The 23,586-nt window shown below is 44.8% G+C and overlaps 1 protein-coding gene across 3 annotated transcripts in view; it reads left to right on the top strand.

Annotated features, from left to right (window-relative positions):
• The window catches only part of METRNL (meteorin like, glial cell differentiation regulator), a 62,241-nt gene extending 49,122 nt beyond the window's left edge, over positions 1-13,119 (top strand). For all 3 annotated transcript variants that reach the window (XM_039501358.1, XM_039501356.1, XM_039501357.1), the window contains exons 3-4: positions 11,356-11,415; positions 12,189-13,119. In XM_039501358.1, the coding sequence (XP_039357292.1) occupies positions 11,356-11,415; positions 12,189-12,505 (377 nt within the window). In that variant the 3' untranslated portion in view covers positions 12,506-13,119. The remainder of the gene's footprint in view (positions 1-11,355; positions 11,416-12,188) is intronic.
• The last annotated feature ends 10,467 nt before the right edge of the window (positions 13,120-23,586 follow it).

Raw genomic sequence — 23,586 nt, 5'->3', positions numbered from 1 at the left:
TGCAGGCAGCTGGGGTTCTGTTTGCTCTGACCTTTATATATAGCAGAAGATAGCCCCACAAACAGATTTGCGATCCAGCAGAGTTGCTTGGCAGTCTCTAATAATGCTCCTTGCTTGCTCTGCAAAACTGTTTAGTTTGCTAATTCCTGAGGCTGTAGTAAAAGAAAGGACTGGGGGCGGGGGATTGCATTTCCCCCCCTCTCTGGAAGGAACTCTGACTACTAAAATGTGGGCCAGGTTTTCACATGTGGGGATCTGGTTTTAATCAATTGCAGTGTAGAAAACCTCTTGAGCTTTAATCTGCTACATTATTTACAGTAAACACAAAATATACAATATAATACAGTACAAATACTTGGAATTTGTTTAGGGCCTGACTTTCACTGCCTTAAACCTTCCAGTCACGTGTGCAGTTAATGATAGCAGTTTATACCCATTTTGCCCAGGTGTAAATGCCTATAAGAGGTGCAAGGTAGCATGGAGAGTCTAGCCCATCTGGCACAGAAGCACGATCTTACTACACAGAAGAATCCTGTGTTGTTTTCTAGTATATAAATCTGTCAAGCCCTGCAATCAGAAATGAGCATGTAACTTTGAAGGGGCAAATAAATGTGTCCATCAAGACCAATGATCTTTCAGAAAATGTCTTAAAAATTAGTTTTTGGCTTTTGTTTTTGTTTGTTTTAATTCCATACACAGACTTCAGAGTTCTCCCTCACACAGAGGAATTCCACTGCTAGAAACAGGACTTAAAAAGGGCTCTTATGTCCTTTTTTTTTTTTTTTTAAGGCTCACTTAATCTTTGATCTTTCACTGCCTCACTTTCAGGTTTAACTTTAACCAGCTTCTTGTCAATTAATTTCATTCCACTCAGATCCATGCTGCATATGGGGGGCAGGAGGGTGGTTGAAAAATTTCTGGCAGGCATCCAAATTGTGTTAATAGGTACCAGCTCTCTTATTTTTTATTATACTGATACCAGAGAGCAATGGGGAAATTCTGAAACTAGAGCAGAGCATCTGATTTACCATATAGTTTCATTAACCCAGGAGCATGAAATGGGCGACCTATTGGGGAACATCTACCCTACAGAGCCTATACTAGCATAGCTATGATGGCATAGGTCCTAGTGTAGATGCAGCCTATACTGACAAATGGAGTTTTTCAGTTGATGTAGGAACACCCCTCTCCTGAAATAGCATTAGCTGTGTCGACAAAAGTCCCCTTCCATAGACATACCTGCATTTACACTGAGGGTATTGTTGTCATAGGTGTTTCAGTCGGAGCTGTGTTTTTTTTTCACAGCCCTGACCGGTGTAGCTATGCCAATATACCTTGGAAGTGTAGACCAACCCTTAGTCATATCCTGTCAACTTTAGATTAACATCCTATATGAGGATTTCTTTCTTTCTAACTGAAACAGCTTTTAAAAAAAATATTTTATGCATAATTTCATGTTCCCCTCAGCCTGTAGCTAGCACATCATTCAGGGAAACTGAAACGTATTGCTACTCCCAAGATGTTCCAACACCTACTCATTAGGGGAGGGAAGTGGCTGAGTCATCAATTTCTGCTGAATTTAATCTTGTTTTAAAATAAGTTTTCCAGTCCTTCTGATGATAAAGATAACTTTGTGAGCTGTCTTCCTGAGTCTGAAGACACACTGCTCCAATGCCGCTGATGCTGCTTATGGCTATTTTATGCAGCAAGGAAGAGCAAAGTTAATACTCTGGTCAGTTTCACCATTACTGTTCAGAAATCTGTAGAACAGACAAGATTTGTGTCCATATCTCACTGCTGCTGCTCAGGGAAGGTAAGAGTAGTGGTGGAGCTTGTTTATAGGAAAGCAAGAAGGAAAACTGGATGCTATGCTATGGGCGGAATGTTCCTTTTCCCTTCCAGCAGCTAAAAGATGGAGGAGCTTCAAATGTCTCAGAGTCTTACTAGCCAGAGGCTGATATAAAAGATGGAATTGCTCATTTGGGTCCAGGGGTAATACTCTGTAGAAGTCCCAGCACCCTTCTGTTTTCCAGTATCGGGGGTAGCCATGTTAGTCTGTATCCACAAAAACTACAAGGAGTCTGGTGGCACCTTAAAGACTATCCAGCTTTTGCCCAAATAAATCTGTTAGCCATTAAGGTGCCACCAGACTCTTTGTTCCTTCTGTTTTCCAGCAGCTGGAAGATTAGCTGGGCTACTCGGCAGCGCACTGCGTGTGGATCTCGCTGCTGGTGGGAGCGCCCCCTCTTCAATTTTTATAGACCTCAGGCAAGTACTGCCTTTTGACTGGTAAAAGCTACAAGCTCTGTCCATTCAATTGGTAGAGGCCTGGGCTGCTCTAGGTCACCTGTGTGGAGATGATGCTTTTGCAAGAAGGCAGCTGCTATGCACAGGGGAGCAGAGAGGCTTGAACTGTGGGATAAATAAACACATGGGGTTTTTTTGCGGGGGGGGAGTTATGGCTTCATATCAGTGTTTTGTGTACAACAATTCACACCAGCTTGGATCACTTGTTAATGGAGTTGTGGGGAAGAGAAGCAGAGAAATAGCTGTTAAACATTTGCCTCTACAGCAAAATAAAACAAAATAGTATTGGTTTTGTGGAAAAAAGCTTCCGCTAAGTCCTGCCCTCTGGGGTAGGAAAAATGCAAGGGCTTTAGCTAAAAATTCAGTCTGCACAAGTGATTTTAAGCACAGAAAAATATTCATTATGTGCAGCCAACTCTGCTCCAAAGGGCTCATTGCAGGCAGGTTTAATAGGAGTTACAGGAATGGTGGTGGTGGTGCAGGAGTGCTGATCTGAATGAGCGCCCCTGTTGTAGTTCAGCCTGGCTGAGGCAGGAAAGCCCTGCCCCTGCTTGGCTGAGTCAGGCCTGCCTGGGTCTGAGGCTGGCACACAGCACAGCCCCTGCTCTTTGAAGGTTCCCCGGGGAATAGGTGGGCAGAGAGGAATAGGGAATGAGTCGAGTTTAATCTCTGCCCTCCTTCCCTGGTGTGTGTACAACCTCTTGGTGTGGGTGTGTACAACCCCTTGCTCAGGGCTGAGCCTGAAGGTGCAATTTAGCCCTATACAAAGCTGCTTGAATAAAAGAGCTGTTCTGTGTTTTCTAAATAAATGCATGTGTGTGCATCTAGCTGGCCTTTGATCTGTTTTAATGGAGTGAGTGCTGTGGCTATGAACAGCAGAATGAGGTTAGCTTGCCAATTTTAAAAATAAATACTACTGAAGATTCATCATGTCTTCTGTCAAGTGAAGTTTCATTTTGAAAATGATGTTTAAAAACCAGGCTCCTCTAACGCTAAATCCCTTTATCAGGAATTGCTGATGTCAACCTGCTTCTTCAGTACTTAGAACTTTAATGCTCTCTTGGAAGAAGTTTCTATTAAAAGTTAAATTCTGATTTAGGAGCTCGCATGGATTTTATATTTCTCAGAGTGCAGAGGTCATTGTGTCTCCAACAATAAGGTTTAGATTGTTCTCCCCCAACCCTTTCTCTCTTTACCGGGAAGGAAGTGGAATGAACTCAGGCCTCTGGGCACAATCCATGACACAGCATCTTAAAGTCTGAATTTCATTAAACGTATTTGCAGGTTAAATTACTCTTGGAAAATTAAATACCATAGTTCCAGTTCCTGCCTAAGGCTTGTAGATTTGTGTGTTGAACTGAACACTGAAAGCGAGCTAAGCCAGGGAATCAGAGCTGATTTTTTTTTTTAACCTTGTCTTGCTGTACTTTTGTTGTTATAGAAGATAAGTGCCCTCATTTTCATTCTGTTAATGCAAGGCTAGATATTGTCTTAATTTGCTTTTTTGGCAGTGATCCCTTTGTGTAGACACTGTTCTGCTTTAGCGCAGGGGTGGGCAAACTACGGCCCGGGGGCCACATCCGGCCCCTCCAACGTTTTAATCTGGCCCTCGAGCTCCTGCTGGGGAGCGGGGTCCGGGGCTTGCCCTGCTCCATGTGTTCCGTGGCTCCACGCAGCTCCCAGAAACAGCAGCATGTCCCCCACTCTGGCTCCTACGTGTAGGGGCAGCCAGGAAGCTCCGCACACTACCCCAACCCCAAGTGCCACCCCTGTAGCTCCCATTGGCCAGCAACTGCAGCCAATGGGAGCTGCAGGGGCGGTGTCTGCAGATAGGGCACTGCACAGAGCTGTCTGGCTGTGCCTCCATGTAGGAGCTGGAGGGGGGACGTGCTACTGCTTCCAGGAACTGCTTGAGGTAAGTGCCACCTGGAGCCTGCATGCCTGACCCCCTGCAGTGCCCCAATTCCCTGCCCCAGCCCTGATCCCCCTCCCGCCCTCCGAACCCCTCAGTTCCACCCTCCTGTACCCCAGAGCTCATACCCCCAGCCAGTGCCCTCACCCCCTCCCGTACCCCAACCCCCAATTTCATGAGCATTCATAGCCCGCCATACAATTTCCATATCCAGATGTGGCTCTCGGGCCAAAAAGTTTGCCCACTCCTGCTTTAGTGTCATGATTGACAAGATTCAGGCCCCAACCATTGGTTCATTGACCTACTATGTGTGCCACTATCATAGGCCAGCTGTAGCAGGGAGGCATAGTGTTTAGTATCCTCACTCATGATCTTTGTTTTGGGTTGCCATTTATATACGCTCTGAGGTTACCTGTTCTGTTCAGCTTCGCCCTGCTTAATGACACTAATACCTCCCAGCAAAGACCGTGAGCTGAATTTATCCCACATGTGACTCCAGCAACTGCAGTACAGTTCTGTATGCAAGAGTTTTTCCCAGTATGTCAAGTGCATGATTCTTCTCTTCTGCTTGTCAAAGAAACAAAGTCATTCTCAAACCTGCATCCTGATGTTATTTAGCTGAGCACATGTTCCACTGCTGTATGTTTGTTATACAGTTTGGACCTTTCATACTAAAACATTAGTATAAGAAAGTTGCAGTGTTTGCAGAGAGTCATGTAATACTATCCAAATAAGAGACAGGAAAATGCCATAAAGCAAGGGAGTGAGGCGATGGCTCCTTTGTGTCATGTGGTCAGGAGTCATTAACTTCCGCCACAGCTGTGGAGAAGCTCTCTGCATTAGACCTCCATATTTTCTCCATCATGTGATTGAAATGTGATTTTTCTGGCTGGAGGCATGGTCTATAGTGCAGGTGGCTTGGATGTAGTTCTGTTGACATGAGGTCACAGCTAGCCTGTTTGCATCAGATTTAAGATGTCTGTCCTTTCACAATTCAGGTCCAGGTGCATTGATGCCATTTCAGGCTGCATTTTGGGATGGGGTCGGGCGGGTCTTAGAATCCAGATCCAGAACGCTGATGGTAGGAGAAGAGGAGTTGAAGGCTTATCCAGAGCAGCACTTCAGACTTCTGTGATAAGTGATTTAGATTTCCCCTCCTGTGTGTTCCTGCTCCACCACCCCTCAAGTTACATGGTGGGTGTTAGAGCTCCCCAAACTGAATGAAAGGTAGGTGGTGTCCTGGTTGATGCAGGCACAGTCATAGTCTGATAAATGGAACACTTGTCCAGATACCTCAGCTACCACTGGTGCAGAATAGTGGCTTTTTGGACTGAAGTTCATTTCCTGGGGAGATGTTGAACTCTTCCAAAAGGAAGCCTAAGAAGGCCTTGGGAAAATTAACTTATAAGGGCCTGCTCTGAGTTGAGGCAGCAAGAGTGGGATTGGGCCATGGAATAGGAATATTTTGTTTCTCAAATACTCCACCACCAGCAGAATCATTGGGACAGAACTCATTTTGCTGAGTCTTAAGTAGAAATGACTCCATGAGAAATGCATATTAATCAGTGGCCACATCTGTGCATTTTAAAATTAAGTTTACATCACAAGAATCATTGATGATTAATATTTTGAAGCAGTTTGTTCCATGCGAATTTGGTGCTGACATTCCCTGGAGACTGAAGCCCTCTGGTGTGGCCCCAAAATAAGCACAGTGCGTATTACTGCTGTGCAGAGTTGCACTAACCCTTACCTGGAAGGAACACCTCTAGGACTATAAGGGCTGGTCTACACTGGGGGGGTGATCGATCTAAGATACGCAACTTCAGCTACGTGAATAGCGTAGCTGAAGTCGAAGTATCTTAGATCGAGTTACCTACCGTCCTCATGGCGCGGGATCGACGTCCGCGGCTCCCCCTGTCGACTCTGCTACCGCCGTTCGCATTGGTGGAGTTCCGGAGTCGACAGGAGCGTGTTCGGGTATCGATATATCGCGTCTAGATGAGACGCGATATATCGATCCCCGAGAAATCGATTGCTACCCGCCGATACAGCCGGTAGTGAAGACGTACCCTAAGGGACAGTTCAGTCTCCAGGGCCCCTTCAGTCCTTGCTCTTTTTGCTGAGACTGCCAACAAGGAGGGCAGTTGTGACAGTGTTTTCCTGGGCTGAGCTTGACTAATAGGCATTATTAGGAATCGTGTTTATTGTGGTAGCACATAAGGACCAACAAAGAATGGGACCCCATTGTGCTAGGCACTTCACAAACACAGAGCAGAGAAGTCCCTACCCTGAAGAGTTTGTGAACTAAATAGACCAGACAGACACAAGATGGCTGTTAACACACAAAGAGAGTGATGACCAATGTGATGGCAGCAAATGTTAGGTTAGTTCCATAGTTTTTTGGGGGTCTGTATTTAGTTAGGAGGGATAAGAGCTTCAACCAGGCTTGGGTTCTCCCAATGGGTTTTAAAGTTAAAGCTAGTGTTCATCTGATTTATAAATAATCCTTTGAAGGATTGTAATGTGAGAGAATGGCATCTTCTATGGGGAATGGGAAGTACAAACAAACCACCATTGCCCCCACCCCCCCACTGCACCGCAGGCATGCACTCCTAGAAACCAAAGGATATGCCTCAGTAACGCGGTTTTCTGCAAACACTTTGCATTAAGCCTTTCTATTTCTGCCTAAAGGGGAACCCTGTTTGCCTGCTGTCTACCAGCAGGGTTCTTGTACTTTTCAACATGTAGGCTGTTGATGGTAATAGGGCAGAGGGATGGCATGAGGTGCGCTCAGTAAACCAGACATCTTGGGCTTGTTGAGGGGATGTCTCATAACAAGCTGGAATTTTTCTCTACTGGGCACCTGGCCTTGGCAAGATGTTTAAAGATGCATGGTTGGACAAAAACACAAGTGTGGCTGAAGATTCTGCTTATTCATGCTAGTTTGGAAATTCCTGACATTGGACTGATTTTGCTTCTTGTGCAGTTATTTGCCTCAATATTGAAGGGGTATGAAGCAGACATTCTGATCTTGTAGTATTTGACACCTACTTTGCCCAGGTGTAGACAATGGGTTATGGTGCAAGGCATGGGAAAGTCGAGATGGCTGAGGATAGTTACTTATAAAACTTATGGTACGTTATTGTAGGTAATATGGGTTGTATGTGTTCTGAAGGGCCAGTGTGAGGATTCTGGAGGGAAGCAAGTTATTAGGGATTTCATCTTAAAATGTAATCTCTTCTGAACCATCTTCTCCCTCAATTTCAGGTGATAGCAGCAGCTCACATATGGCCATATGCATTTTGGAACTCTGCTACATGTCAGGGGAAGAGGGGAAGCCTCAGCTGTAGATTTAGAAGATCCCAAAAGCTGGCTTTGGGATTCATCTAGGTTGTTCCCCAGCACCTGCCCTTAACTCTTGGCTCCCTAAATGGTGGGAACACCAGTTCTTTATCACAAGATGGTGTATTAAAATCACACTTGAATCTAGTCTCTGTGTCGAATGATATCTCTTCCAAACCCATTCATCTTTACTTCCTTTCCAGCACATGCTGTTGGGAAGCCCGTTGAGCTTAGAAACACCAAGCAGTGGTCACCTGCATTTGCTGTTTATCAGCAGTCTCTCTCTACCCCATCTATTTCCCGCTCTCTGCTCCACCCCCTTCGTTCTCCCCATGGGAAGGACAGAGAGACAGGTTCAACAAGTCTGCTGGCCAACAAGTGCAGTCTATTGTTAGTATCACCATGTCCTCCTCAGTAACATCAGGTTCAGAGGGCAAATCGCTCAAAGCAGCTGGGACATGACTGCTAGCTTGTGAGGAATGATGTAATTACATCCCCCTCTGCAGTGAATTGAATAGAGAGGCCTTCAGAGGCACTGGCTGGGGGGGCTACCTCAGGTTACTTCAGGTCAGGATACTGTCAAAATCCATCAGAGGAATTCCCAATAGATTTGGCAGCCGACATGCACAATGCAGGCATTATGCCATGAGCGCTATAGTTGAGTTACAGGCATCTGGGCTTTGGAGGGAACTAATAAAATGTTGCTTTTTTTCTTCTGCTGCTGCATGAATTAAGGCTTGTTGAATTAATGAGTTTTAAAAAATCAAACTGGTTGAAGTTTGGGGTTTCTTTTGTCTCTAGTTCTGATAGCTCAGTGTTGAAAGTGAGAGTACCTAGTAAGCCACAAAATTTAGTCAGCAAGCAGGGGATGCAATGTGGAGTGTAGGGAGAATATCGTCCTGCTGTGAATGTGCAGGTTTCTTCATAAAATAACTTCAATCAGATCCTAATTCTCCTGGGACAAAATAAGTGTTTAACATTTTTTGGTGTAAATAAATATCTGTCCGCATTGTAGGATGGGACCAGGGTGTGCTTGGCATTGTGGCCTTGGATGGGGAAAACATGGCCAGCCAGCAGCCTGGATCAGATGTTAAGTACTGTAATATGTGAAAGTCAGCGCTAATTTAACACATCGTATGTGTTATACCAGGGGTGGGCAAACTTTTTTGGTATTGAAATTGTATGGCGGGCCATGAATGCTCACAAAATTGGAGTTGGGGTGCAGGAGTGGGTGAGGGCTCTGGCTGGGGTTGTGGGGTGGGGCCAGAAATGATGAGTTCAGGACGTGGGAAGGGGGCTCTGGCTGGGGGTGCGGGCTATGGGGTGGGGCTGGGAATGATGTGTTTGGGGTTCAGGAGGGTGCTCTGGGCTGGGATCGAGGGGTTTGGAGGGCAAGAGAGGGATCAGGGCTGGGGCAGGGGTTTGGGGCACGGAGGGGGTGGCTCAGGGGTGCAGGATCCGGAGGGCACTTACCTCAAATGGCTTCCGGAAGCAGCTGTATGTCCACTCTCCACCTCCTACATGGAGGTACGGCCAGGCGGCTCTGCTGTGCACAGCGCCATCCACAGGCATCGCCCCTACAGGTCCTGTTCTTATCTGTTCTCTACCATTAGACTATTAAAATGAAAAGAACCTTTAATGTATCATTTGCTTTTCAGGTCTAATACTGTTACTTGTATTGCACTCTGTTTTGAGAACTAAAATGGGCTGGTTGTTCTCATGTGCAGATAATTTTGTTTGGGTTTGTAAGAGTTACAGAGAGAGAACTGGATCTAAACACACAACTGTTTTCATTGACATTTTAAAAAATCATCACAGCTTTTCCATTATTAGGTTTTGTAAAACCTAATACAATAAAATGTTTTTTTGTTCTGGACTTCCTAACTTTGTCACATGCACTGAATTGGGGCCATAGCAGACTGTGTAATACTTAAGCACATGCTTAAGTTCCATTAAAATCAACGGAATTAAAGTACATGCATAAGTGCTTTGTTAAATCAGTCTATGTTAGTTTTGTTAGCTATCAGAAGGTTTGGAAGTTTGGTCTGGATACCAATCAAAAGAAATTGTGTTAGAAATCTCCCATTGACGCTCTCTTGTGAGACTTCAACTATTTCTTGGTTCTGGCTGGGTTCTGTACAGTGCTTCCAAACTTGACTGAAAAGTGGAATGGTATAAAATAGCACAAAAATGCTGGATAAGAGAAAGTGTGTGTGGGTTTGATTGTTTTAATTGTAATCCTCAGAAGTTCTGTTTGGTTCATGTCTTTGGGTAAAGGTTCAGGTCAGGGCCATTTTATCAAAACCACTTTGCCTATTTTCTTTGTCTGTAGCTCTCAAGAATTTCACAGCCTGTTTTGAGTTATTCTCTCAAATCTCTCCTGCCCAGAAATGTGCATTTTGTGTTCCAGTTAATCCTATTAAGCAGTGTATTACATGATGTATTAATCATCTGACTGGTAGTAGTAATTATTCTCTTTGGATCACTGCTTTGATGGGACCTTTGAAAACAAGACAGATTTGCTGTGTCTTATGTTGAACGGTTATGCTGCCTAAAATAAAAAAGGATACAAGTTAAGCATTGAGGAAATAGCTGAGCTAGGGAGCCTTGTTCATATTTGTCTAAATTTCCCTCTTAGTGCAATGGATGAATTTGCCATCAGGGTTGAAAGTTGGCAAATCTTCTTATTCAATGTTTCAGATGATGATTTTGGGTGACTTTAATTTGCCTTAATCTCAGATAGTCTGATCAACTAAATTTTGCTTTTTAACACTTAGCCATGTCCTCGTTGTGTGATCTCCATTTAGCTGTTTTAGCAGTTGTAATAATCCACAGAGAATAGCACAGTTGATATTTTTTCATTTTTCTTATTCAAGTGCAACCTTAAGATAATATCAAGCAACAAGAACATGCTCTGATCCTCAAGCATTCAACAAACAGACTTAATTAGTATTGCTAGATAGTGTAGACCCTGATAGTAAGCAAATTCCTTCACTCAATAGGGTATTATAGAAACATCTGTACTGGGACTACAGTACCTTCTCTTCAGAAGTAGCTGGCTGAGTACAAAGAGGAGCCACATTCTTGCATTGATTAGATTAGTGTAGATACTCAGATACGTCTAGCAGTACAGGAAATGGGCTTTGTACTACTTGAGTTTTAACAGATATGGGCTTGAATTTCCATTCTGTCTTGATGTCCTCAAACATATGCTCCCTCCCCACAACATACTGGATCTTTGATCTGTTGTTAGGCTAAATGGCTTGAGAAGTAACTCAACTACACTTATATAAATTATAGAAAGGAAGTTTTGCCCTAATCATTTAAATCCAATGTGATCTTCAAAGCTTTTACAAGGGCTTTGAATTCTAAAATGGATCATACTATAAACATACCCATAATAAATTGCATCTGCACATATATATGTATTGTCTAAATCCTCTTTAAGTGTGTAGGCATAAAAATATATATATATAAAAAAGCATGCCTGGACACTTAAAGAGGGTTTCTACAGTACATACACTATATAGTGATTATACTGTGTATGTATTATATCTCTTAAAAATTCCTCCTGGAACATACATTAATCTTAAAGGTCTGATCCTGCAAGGTGCTGAGCAGTGAGCACAGTCAGTTGCCACTAGCTTCAGTTGGGTTGTTGAGCATTCTCAGCCAGTTGGGTTACTGGACCCTGAGTGTTTAGTCATTTGAATGCAAGCCACTTGTTTACTAACACAAACAATCCCACAACTTGTCTTCCAGTCTCTCATTATCTCTGCCCCCTTTCTTTCTAGCTCCCTGCCGTCCCTGCAGTGATACAGAAGTCCTTTTGGCTGTCTGCACTAGTGATTTCGGTGAGTTTTTTTTTTCCTTCTCTGCTGCTGCTCCCCCATCCTCTCCCCCTTACTATGGTGTTTGCTGGATTTGGCTACAGAAACCGCCACAAACAATGATTAAATTTAAACACCAAATTGCAACAAACAGGGAACTTTCGCCAGTTTCTGTAAACAAACTGTGGGCAAGGGACACACAAAGAACCAAGAGAGAACATTTTTATGGGAGGAGACATGAAGGGCCTCAATTAAAGCCATTGTACTTGGCTAGCTCTTTCTACAGAGGACAAAGAGAGACCTAGCAACAATAATAGAGGTAGAAGTTCAAAGGTTTCTTGGGGTATGCAATAGGATTTTCCCCTTGATGTCCTAAAATGGGCCACTAACAAAAGACCAAAGCTGTTTTCTTGTCAGATTTCTGAAGGGGGAAGTTAATGATCAGCTAATAGTTGTAATGGCAGCAACAAGCAAAATGTATTGACCAAGAGAAACGTGAATATTCTGAACATGCTTTTGACTGTGGTGTAACTTTTTTCTTATAATTATTACATTAGTATTTTTAATGCAACTTTCTCATGCTTGAATTTAAAGTAATAGAAGCAAATGGGCCTGTGTAGTCCAGGAGATGGGCTGCAAAGCTTATAAATACCCCTCTTAGTCATTTGAACTTACTGGGTCACATTCAGAGGTGATGTAAGTGGATGCATCACTCCTGCTTATATCGGCGCTGATCTTGGACCCAAGCCTCCAAAGCAGTTTCATGTAACTCTCCCTTTATTTTGTTTGTCTCCTAGTTGTCAGGGGTTCCATCCAAGATGTAACAAATGAGGCAGAGCAGCAAGAATCTGTAATAGATATCAGCGCCAACAAACTCTACAGGCAGAAGAGCAAAGTCTTTCAGCCCACAGAGGAAAATGGGAGCTGGCGGGGACAAATAAAGACCCCACTGGAATGTGGGGTGAGACCAGGAGATGGAGACTTCCTCTTCACGGGACGCATGCAATTTGGGGAGGCCAGGTTAGGCTGTGCCCCTCGTTTTAAAGACTTCCAAAGGATGTACAAAGAGGCAAAGGACAAAGGGCTAAACCCATGTGAAATTGGCCCAGACTGACGCCTCCTATTTGGCTGAAGATTGCTCTTAGTGCTTGGCCGGAACTAATTCCTGGCCCTGGTGAACGCTCTGAACAAAACGGTAATTAACTAAAAGTATGGAGAAATCTGGTGTGCAGAGTGAGAGCCACGTGGAACGTGTCCATGGAAGCAACAGAGGTACGAGCTCAAAAGGCTGCCAAGCAACCAAGGCTGGATTTTTAACCCATCTTGTCCCTATGAACTAAGTTATTATATTTTTTTTAGCAATTTCCTTAGGAAAACAAGCAAAAGAGAACTCCAATGTCTTAAAAAACCCCAATGAAAACCAACCTGCCTTTGTATCTTTTAAATACTAATGTTTAAAATGTCTTAAGCTGATGTAGCATTTGGTATGGCGTATTCTGTATAAATGGTTGAGAATGTGATAGAACATGGTAAAATCATCTTAACATTGATGCTTTGTAAAAAGCTTGGTGTACAATTCGAAGATGTTTCTTATGACAGAAATTTATGGAGCCAAATTAATCTTCTTTTTTATTTGAAAGAATGTACAATCACCGCCTGCAATTTTTCGTTCAGGCTGGCGAATAGTTTCCATTCCAGAGAAATAAAGGTCCCTGGATTTGACCCACATTGTTACGACTGTTATTCTCCTTCTCCATAATTGTAGCCTCCATAGCTCCAGATGTGCATGTGGATCAAGCGTCCATATGCTATAGATTACTGCTTGCCTATTTTGTGGCTGCTGAAGCCCAAGTGCCTATGTGGGGTTGGGAACTGCAGTGGTTTTCAAAGGGGGAATAGGATCTATTTTTGGAGATTTCTTAAAGAAACATGTCCCAGGCAAGAAGCTTTGAATGACTCTTGCTTTCACCCTTGGTAGGTCGCTTGGGAAACCAGTCCAAAACAAGTATTTCCTCCACCTGGGGCACATTCTAGCTGTAGGCAAACTGGGCAGCTGCCCAGGTGAGCGGATTCTGCCTAGAGTGGCAGAGGCAGTGAGGCCAAGCCTTGAGTGGTCCTTGACCCACTCATGATAGAGGGGCAGCTGGGCCAAACCGGAGGGAATGGCGCTACAACCTGGCACTTCCCCCATCCTGCCACCCCTTCTGCCATAACTCCTGAACCATCAGAAGGCTCATCGCGTTCCTCCAGAAACCCCTCCATTCTAGGGGACAGCAGGGGGGCAGCACGATGAAGTTTTGTCTGGGGCGCAGATTGTCTTGAGTGGCCTCTGCCCCCTCCCCACTCTTTCGATTCTCTAAGAGCCTCAACTGGTCTGTGGTAGCTCTCTCTGACGTGGACACTTTCATCTGAAGATGTGTCGCCAAGGCAGGTTCATCCCCTCCTGTTCAATTTCACCTGGAAAATAAAAACCCTTTAAAAATGAACAAGAGGTTGGTTCCTTTGCAGTGAGGTGGTGTCCGAATGACAATACAGTAGCTCCCTCTGAAGCAGCGATGACATTCCACATAACCTGTTGCTACATATCTGCTTCAACTCTTTTTTCTGGTGGTGCCACTTTGAGGGTGCATAGCTGTTGTTTGTGTTCCAACCCCAATATTTCCCATCACCACCATCTCTCTTCCAGTAATGCTTCCATGAATAAACCTTCCATTAAGAGAGAATCCTTCCTCTCACCCTCTCTTGCGAATCTCCTTTACCTCCATTTTAACTAGGGAAACTATTCCCTAAGGTTTAGCTTTGCCCCTTTGCATATAAGTTGGGTTAGCTGCCAAGATTGGACATGTTTACAGTGGGCAATAGTGATTCTCTTCCCCCTTCCCCAGGTTCTAAAATGGGCCACTATCGTTATGGAAAAGTCCTGTAGGGTTTAATAGGAATGAAGTCATTGGGATTCTGTTGAAATTATTGGCCAGGGTACGGAGGGGATTCTGGGAAAGGAAATCCCCACTAGGATCCTCTTGCAGAGATCTCCTCACGTCACAGGCTTTGTCTCCCTTTACCTGTTGAGAAAGCCATGGGGCCCACTCCCCAACTCACACTTGGAAGACCCCGGCAAGAGATCTTCTGGAGGCTGTGGCTAGTCACACAAAGGCCCTGTACCTCTTCACAGACTCTGGCTGTAGACAGTCTTACCTGCTTGGCTGTATGAGACCTGCACTGATCCCTGCATTGGGGTGGGGGGGGGTCCCGGGCAGTGAAGGAAAAAAAATAGTTCTGTGCTGTTACAGTTTTCTGACAAATCCACGAGCTTGGGGGAGGGCAGAGGATGATGTGCTGATCAGCCTAACCCATCTCTTTCCCCCTCCTCCAGTACAGATGCTGGACCATGTGGATGAGTCTCTACACAGTGCCTGAAGGTGAAACTGTGTTGAAAAGGGCAGCTGAGCCTCACCCCATTTCCACATATGAGTGGGGGTTCCTCTCTAGGTATAGATTGTTGGAGGTTTGATCTAATCCACAGAATATATGGAATTATATCCTTTCCGTAGTTCTTAACCTATAAAATTCTACGGTGGGATAATCATTCTCTACTAAATCCTGCAGGATGTTTCACAATCTCTAAGTCTATCCCTTTCTATTCATTTCTGTGGGGTTTTTCCAGAAGGGTAACAAAAAGTCAATAGATGTTTTTTATGGCAGCTTGTTAGAGAGAGAAAATTGGATCAAATGTTCAGCCAGCATTTGTAAGAACAGCAACAATAAATAAACTCTCTACCAAGGCACGGAGACTTTATTATTCAAAACATGGCTTTGCCGGTGGATTAATTTTTGCAACCAGTCCCCTGCACTTCCCTCTTCCTCCTACTACAATGCTTGGATTTAAACCCCGATTGTTCCCTTTCTCTACCCTTGCACTTCATTCCTCAAGCTGGGAGCATAGGGGGCAGAGTGCATCGCCTCTTTATATTGCAGCACTGCTATCAGCTGAGTTAAAACATCTTAGTGCATTCTCTTGAAAGCTCCTTGCACCTTCTGCTACTGACAGGTGTCAGCGGAAATCACAGCACTCCCTGCCCCTGCTGCTGTGCTGTGCCTCACCTCTCCTGCAAACTGCTGACACGCTTGGTTAGAAAAAGCCTGTTGAGTTGGCACATGCCCATCACACTACTGGGAGTTGCTTAGCTAAAATTACAAGGGGGTGAAGGGAGTGGTTGAATGAGCAATAACTTAGTACAAAGCCCAGCTTTTTGGGAGTAACACCTTTCTATGCAATGTTTTGCTCTTAAACCCAGGTTAGACAGCCAGTCATGCTGCAGCCTTTCCAGCATACCATGTGTAATTGCAGCCTGCTCCACCTGCCCGTTGGCCTGCTGCCGCTTACGTACGTCTATAGGCGTGTGTAATAGGTATGGATTCTCTTCAGTGAAGGCTGAGTAAAGGTTTTTTGGGGAGGAGTCCACTCACAAACTAAAATTACAGTTCTAATGTTCTTACCATTTAGGTTCTGAATCTGCTGAGTTAACCCCAAAAGGCCAAATTGTAATGTAGAGAGGTACAATTGTTGCCACCTAATGGGGACGATTTGGACAAAAATGATCCAGGTTACTAGGTCAACATGGACAAATTAGGTAGTTGCAAAATATTTTTTTCCAACCAGTATATTTTGCTGGAGAAGATACAGGGCCCCTTGTTACCTAGACCTAGTACAGTAACAAATCAATTGTGCATGGTGATGCGGTAAAGTGGTCATCATGGGGTTAATTGGGTTACCCTGAGTACTTGGGGATGAAGCCATGCTGCACTGCTCCCCTACTTGCTGTTTTATCAGGGGGAGTTTTCCCACCAACTCAGTTTGTTGTGAGGCAGCTGAATAGAGCAGCGGGTTCCCCAGCCTCAGTCCTGTGAGTAAAGGGTTATTTTTGTTGCACTGAGTGGGCCCCTAACAAAAGTCCATTGCTGCTGTCCAAAGTGAAGCATGGGGGGAGGGAGGAGCATGCGGGGTCTCCGTGCTCCCCAGATTTGCTGCTTGGCTTGTACTGAGTGTGCTCAGTGATGCCGCTGAAGCTGGTTGCCTGTCTCCCTTCCCTTCCCCCGCTCCCCCCTCCCCACTTATTGGCAGGCCCAGGTCATCCCTGGCTGCTTTCCCAGTAATAAATGAATGGTGAATGCGGAGTTTCTTTGCTGAGAGCCTTCTAGCTTGATGGCACCCACAATATATGACTAGTGATGTAGGGGGTTTGTGCATTTGCATCTTAACTCTGGGACCTACATTTAAATCATGGTTCAGGTTGCAAGTGAAAATTAAGTCAATGGCTTGCTTCCCTCACAGTTCCTGATTTTTATCTTCAAAGGGGTGTGGTGAGGAGGTGTGATGCTCTGCAGTGGAACCAGGGTTGTGAGGCACCTCATTACCACCTGCTCTTAGTGGGGAGTGGCTTTCTGTGCCTTCTGAGGATCAGCTCCCTGAAACCACAAGCACTGGCTTCCAGGCCTCGCTCTCTCTTTGCAAAACCTCTGAGTCCTCAGATAATGGCCTGTTGTGTCCAGACCGTTATCCACCGAACACTCTCAGAACTCCTAGGCCTGCTGTTCCCAAAGGAACAGTGCACACCAGCCTGTAAGATCCAGCTCAGGACCAGCCCTTTGCTTAACACCACAGCACTGAGATATGTCTAGTGAAAACAAGAATATGTTTAGCATCAAAGATTCAAGATGCAAGCAATAGTGAGTAAGAATATTGGAACCAAATGGTTACATATAAAACAAAACTGTAACATGCTCTCTAGAGACTAAACTAACAGGTTAACCTCCTGTCTAAAGAAGTTTTATCTTACCCAACGTTCTCCTCAGTGTTTTCAACCAAGCCTGGCTGAGACCACTTTTTCATGAGGTAAAAGCACTCTCCTTTTATTCCCTCAGTTGTGGGAGGAGGGAGGGAGAGAGAAGAGAGGTTGGATGCCTTCTCTGCCCCTAGATATAGTCCAGCAAACCCTCCAGCGAGGGTTATTCCCTCCACTTGCTTCTTCCTGTTAAGATTGCTCCGTTTACATGTGAACAGATAGATGAATAAACATCTCATATGATAGAAAACCTGTTTTTTGCCTTGGCAAGGGACTAGAACCTACAGACTGAAAATGTATTTTCTCTATATACACATAGCTCTTTACATAGTATTTGTAGATAAATTGTAGGACGATTATGGTGACCAGAGTGACACCAGCTTTTATTTAAGATCTCACATGACATTGGTGAACAAGAATGTATGCACCAGACCCATGAGAGGCTGTAACCCTCTACAGCCCTTTTCCAGTTGTCACTGAGGTTCTGGGGGTCACAGGAGCCTATTACCCAATATAGTAAAACTCTAACCAGACATGAGGAGCTTATTGCGGTAGGTGGGCTGGCAGATTTGTGGAGGTGCCCTTAACTGGAGTATTATGGCGTAGCAGAACATAGGGGTTTGTGGGAAAGTTTGCACTGCCCTAGCCTGCTGTAGACAGGACAATTGTTCTTTACTTTAAGTAGCAAGCACTTTGGAAGGCGAAGGAATGCTATTGTGACTGGTGTGCCTGCAAACAGTGTGATTGAAATGCCTTTTGAGTCTAGCTAGATACCGACAAGAAAACTCAACAGCTTTCACCTAAGTAACATTTACATTTTGTCTCTCAGTTCTTGGCTATGCTAGACTAAGGCCTGGTGTACACTGGAATGTTGTACCAATATAACTATTTCAGTTAGGGGATAGGGTTTCTTACCAATATACCAATACAAGCGCCAGTGTGGAGGCAGTTCTACTGATATAAAGGTGCCTTATTCCCTGTCCTATATGGAAATGAGTATAGTGCTATCAAGCACCTTTATACCAATATAACTGCATCCGCACTAGAAGGGTTGTTGTACTGATATAACTATACCAGGATAGTCAAAGTGATACAACTTTCTTGTGTAGGCAAGGCCTTGTTTCCTAAAACCGCACCCTGTTGCTACTTCCCATGCAGCTCCACTTGTAGCAGTGACAGCAGCAGTACTAGTGTAGACAGGCAGTTGGTGTTTTCAGCAGTACCCTCAATTTCCCACTGGAAGCATAAACTTGCTCAAACCCCCAGCTTGACTGGAAGATCTCACGGTGGAGCACCTATGGGGGACAGTGACCCACCGATCCAAGCATTGGCTGGATATGGAACAGTGATGAAAATGAAACAGCCTTGTGAAAAACGTTTCCCTTTTTTGCATCCACCTGTCTGCCAGGGACCCGTCTACCTTGATCATACACCGAGCGGCATTCAGGGCTGCAGAATGGCAGAAAGTTAAATAAGGTTGCTCATAAATAGCTTCTCGGGCTCCTACATAGCTATTTTTCCTGTGCTGCCCAACATGGTAGTGTTTTGTGTGGGTGAGGCTGAGGCCGAAACGCCCAGCACCTCCTGTCGTTAATCTGTGTGTCAGGCAGCAAAATGTGGAGGTACAGGTTGGGCAGAGTGGTGTCACCACTGTTCTGCATTTTACTGGCAGGGCTGTGGAATTTGTCCCCAGGCTTGCTTGTTTTGTAATGTTGACAATGCCTCAGTAATTCTACTGAGACCAATCAGTGATTTTTAAAGGGATGGCTCTTCTCAGCCACATCGGGTGTGGAACATGACTCCCCACCCATGCTCATGGGATGCTGATCATGGGGTAATTTTAAGAACCACACCTATTCATCAACTGATTAAAATAAATCTCTCCTGTTCCCCCCCACCTCCCAGTGGGAGAGATACAAGGCTTTATCTATGTAATAATCTGGCAAACAGCCTTGGCATATGTGAGGATTTACAAACCTCTAGAGGAGAGCACAACTACCACGATGTTATAGAGAAACAGAGGCAGCTCCTATGGCAGGCGGGCCCCTGCCGATTGATGTGCTTGAATCTGAAGATCAGAAATAAGCACTCATTGTGGATGAGGAACTGGATGGGAAGCCAGTGTAGCAGACTCAGTGATATGTTCTCTTTGACTAATATAACCAAGCAGCAGGGTTGCTGTGGGTTGAATTAGCAGGAGGTTCTTTGTGGTATTCCCTTCCTTTCCCCATTAAAATGTGTTGCAGCAGATATTAAAGGGGAAATATCTGCTGTGTATAAGTAAGGTCACACTCAGTTAAGAACATAAGAATGGCCACACTGGGTCAGACCTTATCTAGCCCACTCCCAGTATCCAGTCTTCCAATATTGGCCAATGCCAGGTGCCCCAGAGGGAATGAATGGAACAGGTAATCATCAAGTGATCCATCCCCTGTCGCCCATTCCCAGCTTTTGGCAAAGAGAGGCTAGGAATACCATCCCTGCCCATCCTGGCTAATAGCCATTGATGGATCTATCCTCCATGAATTTATCTAGTTCTTTTCTGAACCCTATTATAGTCTTGGCCTTCACAACATCCTCTGGCAAGGAGTTCCACAGGTTGACTGTGTGTGAAGAAATACTTCCTTTTGTTTGTTTTAAACCTGCTGCCTATTAATTTCATTTGGTAACCCCTAGTTTTTGTGTCATGAGGAGTAAAGAACACTTCCTTAGTTACTTTTTCCACACCAGTCATGTGCAGAAAGTAAATAAGGAAGTATTATTTACTCCTTCTCATTGAGGATGCTACAGCAAAATAAAATGTACTGTGCTACACATATGGAAATATGAAACCTGCACCTGTTTCCTATTTAATTCAAAAGAGCAGCATAGTTCCTTTCCATAGGCCTGGTATGTTGCTGTGTTAGCAAGTGTTGCCATTTCGACAGATTCCCAAGCCGCCAAAAGGTTTGTGCATGTTCCCCTGTGTCCCCATGTTCATTGGCACATCATGGCTCACAGCTATGGGCTCTCTTTGGTGTCCAGGGTTTTTTGATTTATGGAGAGCCCAGGAAGCAGGGACACTCCACTCACCTTGGTACTCTCTGTGTGCTGACCAAAATGGCGATGTTGTTATTTAAAAAGATACTGGAGTCAGGGAGGAGGCTGCCTGCAAGTGCTCAAAGGGGAGAAAGCGAGGAAGAGGAGCAGCAGCCTGCACTCCCGGGGCAGCTGACTAAACATTTTCTCCTGCTGTTGCCAAGCGCTGACTCAGGCGTTCTGCCGGTTACTAGCTCCTTCTAAAGAAACAAGAAAAACCTGCAATCAGCATCAGATTCAGAGGGAGCTGCAGTGGGGATGAGCCAAAGATCCTTCTCTGGCTGGCTGGCTGCCTCCTGCATGCCTCAAGGGAGCAGGCGAGAAATAAAATGAAGGTCTCAGGGCTGCTTCTTTATGCAGATGTTACAGTCTGGTTGTGGAACACATGCCATCCGCCTGGGTGTAATTATTGGGGCAGGTCAGGTGTTACAGCACGATAGCCTATGTAGTAACCTCCCCCAGCAAATGGGTGAATCAGTGCGTTAGGTTCTCCCTCTGATTTACAATGCATCTCTGACCCAATGAGAGTGTTTCCAGTATAACTAGTCACGCACGTGTTATAGCAAAACTACAGGGTTGTAGGAATACCTGAGTCTGAGCCACTGAGCATGTTGTAAGAGGATGACTGGCCTAGGAATAAACACACTCCTGGGCCTTGTCTCTTACTGGAGATGGATCCAAGCCATAACATTCAGATCCGGTTCTGCACTGCAAAGCTCAGGGGTGCTGATCATTGCAAAGGTCTGGGATTTTGGTTCTTCCTGTTATAAAAATAAGGGCCATCTGAGATTAGGAGCTTGGTTTGGATTTGGAAACACTCCTTACACAAAGTTTGGGGGTGTTCAGATCAAGCGATCAGTCAGTCGGTCTACCTGTCCAATCTATCTGGCCACTTTCCCTGTGGTATCTTAGCATGGGGTTTTGGTTAAGGCTTTCTGCCAGGGTTCCTCTGAGACCACATCAGACTTCCCAGGTCTCCTCACAATGCAATACTAATGGGCTGCTCTGTTTTCCATTGCAAATACCAGTCTATCTTTTATCCCAATGAATCGCAGGATTGGTGCAGTTTGTAACATGAGTCTGCAAAGTGTTGGATGCCTGAGCAATGGAAGTGGGGCAGGGGGAGGCAACCTCTCAGAAACCCCTCATAGCTGCTGTATCTCAAGTAAGAGAAAGTGGCTCCCAAAATGATCTGCTTCAGGAAGGAAGGGACTTCTTAGCCTGGAGGCCAGGACTATGTCAGAACCAAGCGAAGATAAATCAGTGGGGCATCCCAGGCAATATTCCCACTTGACTGGAGAGTATCAGAAAGGTGGAGGAGGAGGTGGAAGGAGAGGAGTGGACACATCTTATGACAGTGAACACAATAATGGCCATACTGGGTCAGACCAATGGTCCATCTAGCCCAGTATCCTGTCTTCTGACAGTTACCAGTGACAGGTGCTTCAAAGAGAGTGAACAGAACAGGGCAGTTTCAAGTGATTCAGCCCCTGTTGTCCAGTCCCAGCTTCTGGCAGTTGGAGGCTTAGGGAACAGTAAGTGAAGATTTGGCAAAATGTTCTGAATCCTGCACAAACAATAATCACAAACATCCAGCATGTAGAATTTATTGCCACAAATATAACTGGAATCAAGCTGGCCTAGCCTGTGCTGATCTTTTGGATTCAGTAGGAAACAGGCACAGGTTTCATATTTCCACATGTGTAGCACAGTACATTTTATTTGCTGTAGCATCCTCAATATGCGGTAGTGCAAAATCAATGGAGGCGGGGGATATCTGAGAAGCAAAATGGAAGCGTGTTCCTGAGCCATCTTGCAGCACCAGAGGGAGCCCATCCTCAATGTTATGATGAACAGGTAGCAGTTTTCAGAGTAGCAGCCGTGTTAGTCAGTATCCGCAAAAAGAACAGGAGTACTTGTGGCACCTTAGAGACTAACAAATGTATTTCAGCATGAGCTTTCGTGAGCTACAGCTCACTTCTTCGGATGCATAGACTGGAACACACAGATGGGAGATATTTATACATACAGAGAACATGAAAAGACCAACAGGAAGAGTCTAATCAATTGAGATGAGCTTCAGTCTTAATCTTCCCCTGTTTGCTGTATAGGATGTTGATCAGGTGGTTTCACAGTTTCTTTGAGAGTGTGTGGCACAATCTGTCAGCATAGTCTATGTGATATGTAGATTGTAATGGATTTTTTACCTTTAGTCCTTTTGGTATGATGTCCATCTGTTTGCATTTGGAAAGGAAGATGATGTTTGTCTGTATCTGTACGAGTTTTTTCATGAAGTTGATGGATTTCCACTCCATATGGCTAAATGCAGTGCCTTGCATAATGACAGGTTTCAGAGTAGCAGCCGTGTTAGTCTGTATCTGCAAAAAGAACAGGAGTACTTGTGGCACCTTAGAGACTAACAAATTTATTTCAGCATGAGCTTTCGTGAGCTACAGCTCACTTCTTCGGATGCATAGAATGGAACACACAGACGGGAGATATTTATACATACAGAGAACATGAAAAGGTGGAAGTCTCAATTGATTAGACTCTTCCTGTTGGTATGCATACTTCCACCTTTTCATGTTCTCTGTATATATAAATATCTCCCGTCTGTGTGTTCCATTCTATGCATCCGAAGAAGTGAGCTGTAGCTCACGAAAGCTTATGCTGAAATAAATTTGTTAGTCTCTAAGGTGCCACAAGTACTCCTGTTCTTTTTAGGGCAGGCAGTGACTAGCCTGTCTCCTGTGAGCCTTCTGTGCACAAAAGGCCAAATCCCAGTCCTTCTGATGGCAATGGCAGCTTTGCAATGAAGGGAGAGGAAGAAGAGGCTTTCTCTTACCCTTTGCCCTGTGTACTTAGATTGTAAGCTGTTTGTGGGAGGAAATGTCTATGGCTTTCTGTACAACACCTGGCACAAAGGATCCCTAGGCACTACCGCAGTAAACATGGTTCATAATAATAAGTTAAGAGAAAGGGAAGGTTTCAGTACAAGACCGAAAGAGGGAGAGGGACTGTGCAGCTTAGAGGAAAGGGGAGACTTGGCCACTTTGTCTCAGATGAAACCTTCCTTTTCTCTTTCGCTTATTGAACAGCAGGGGGAAGATCTCCAGCCAGATGTGGCAATGACCCCACCCAAGGGGAGGGGCAGGCAAGCAGGCCAGGATTGTGGAGGGGTTGGAACAAGTGTGTGAGGGTGGAGGCAGATATGAGGTCAGAGAGAAAGGGTGGCGAGAGTCCCTGCTGATGTAGGGGATTGCTAAAGAGTTCA

This window comes from Mauremys reevesii, linkage group 15 (genome assembly GCF_016161935.1).
Source record: "Mauremys reevesii isolate NIE-2019 linkage group 15, ASM1616193v1, whole genome shotgun sequence".
In the NCBI taxonomy this organism is placed as follows: Eukaryota; Metazoa; Chordata; order Testudines; family Geoemydidae; genus Mauremys; species Mauremys reevesii.
This window is presented reverse-complemented; position numbering and strand designations above follow the sequence as displayed.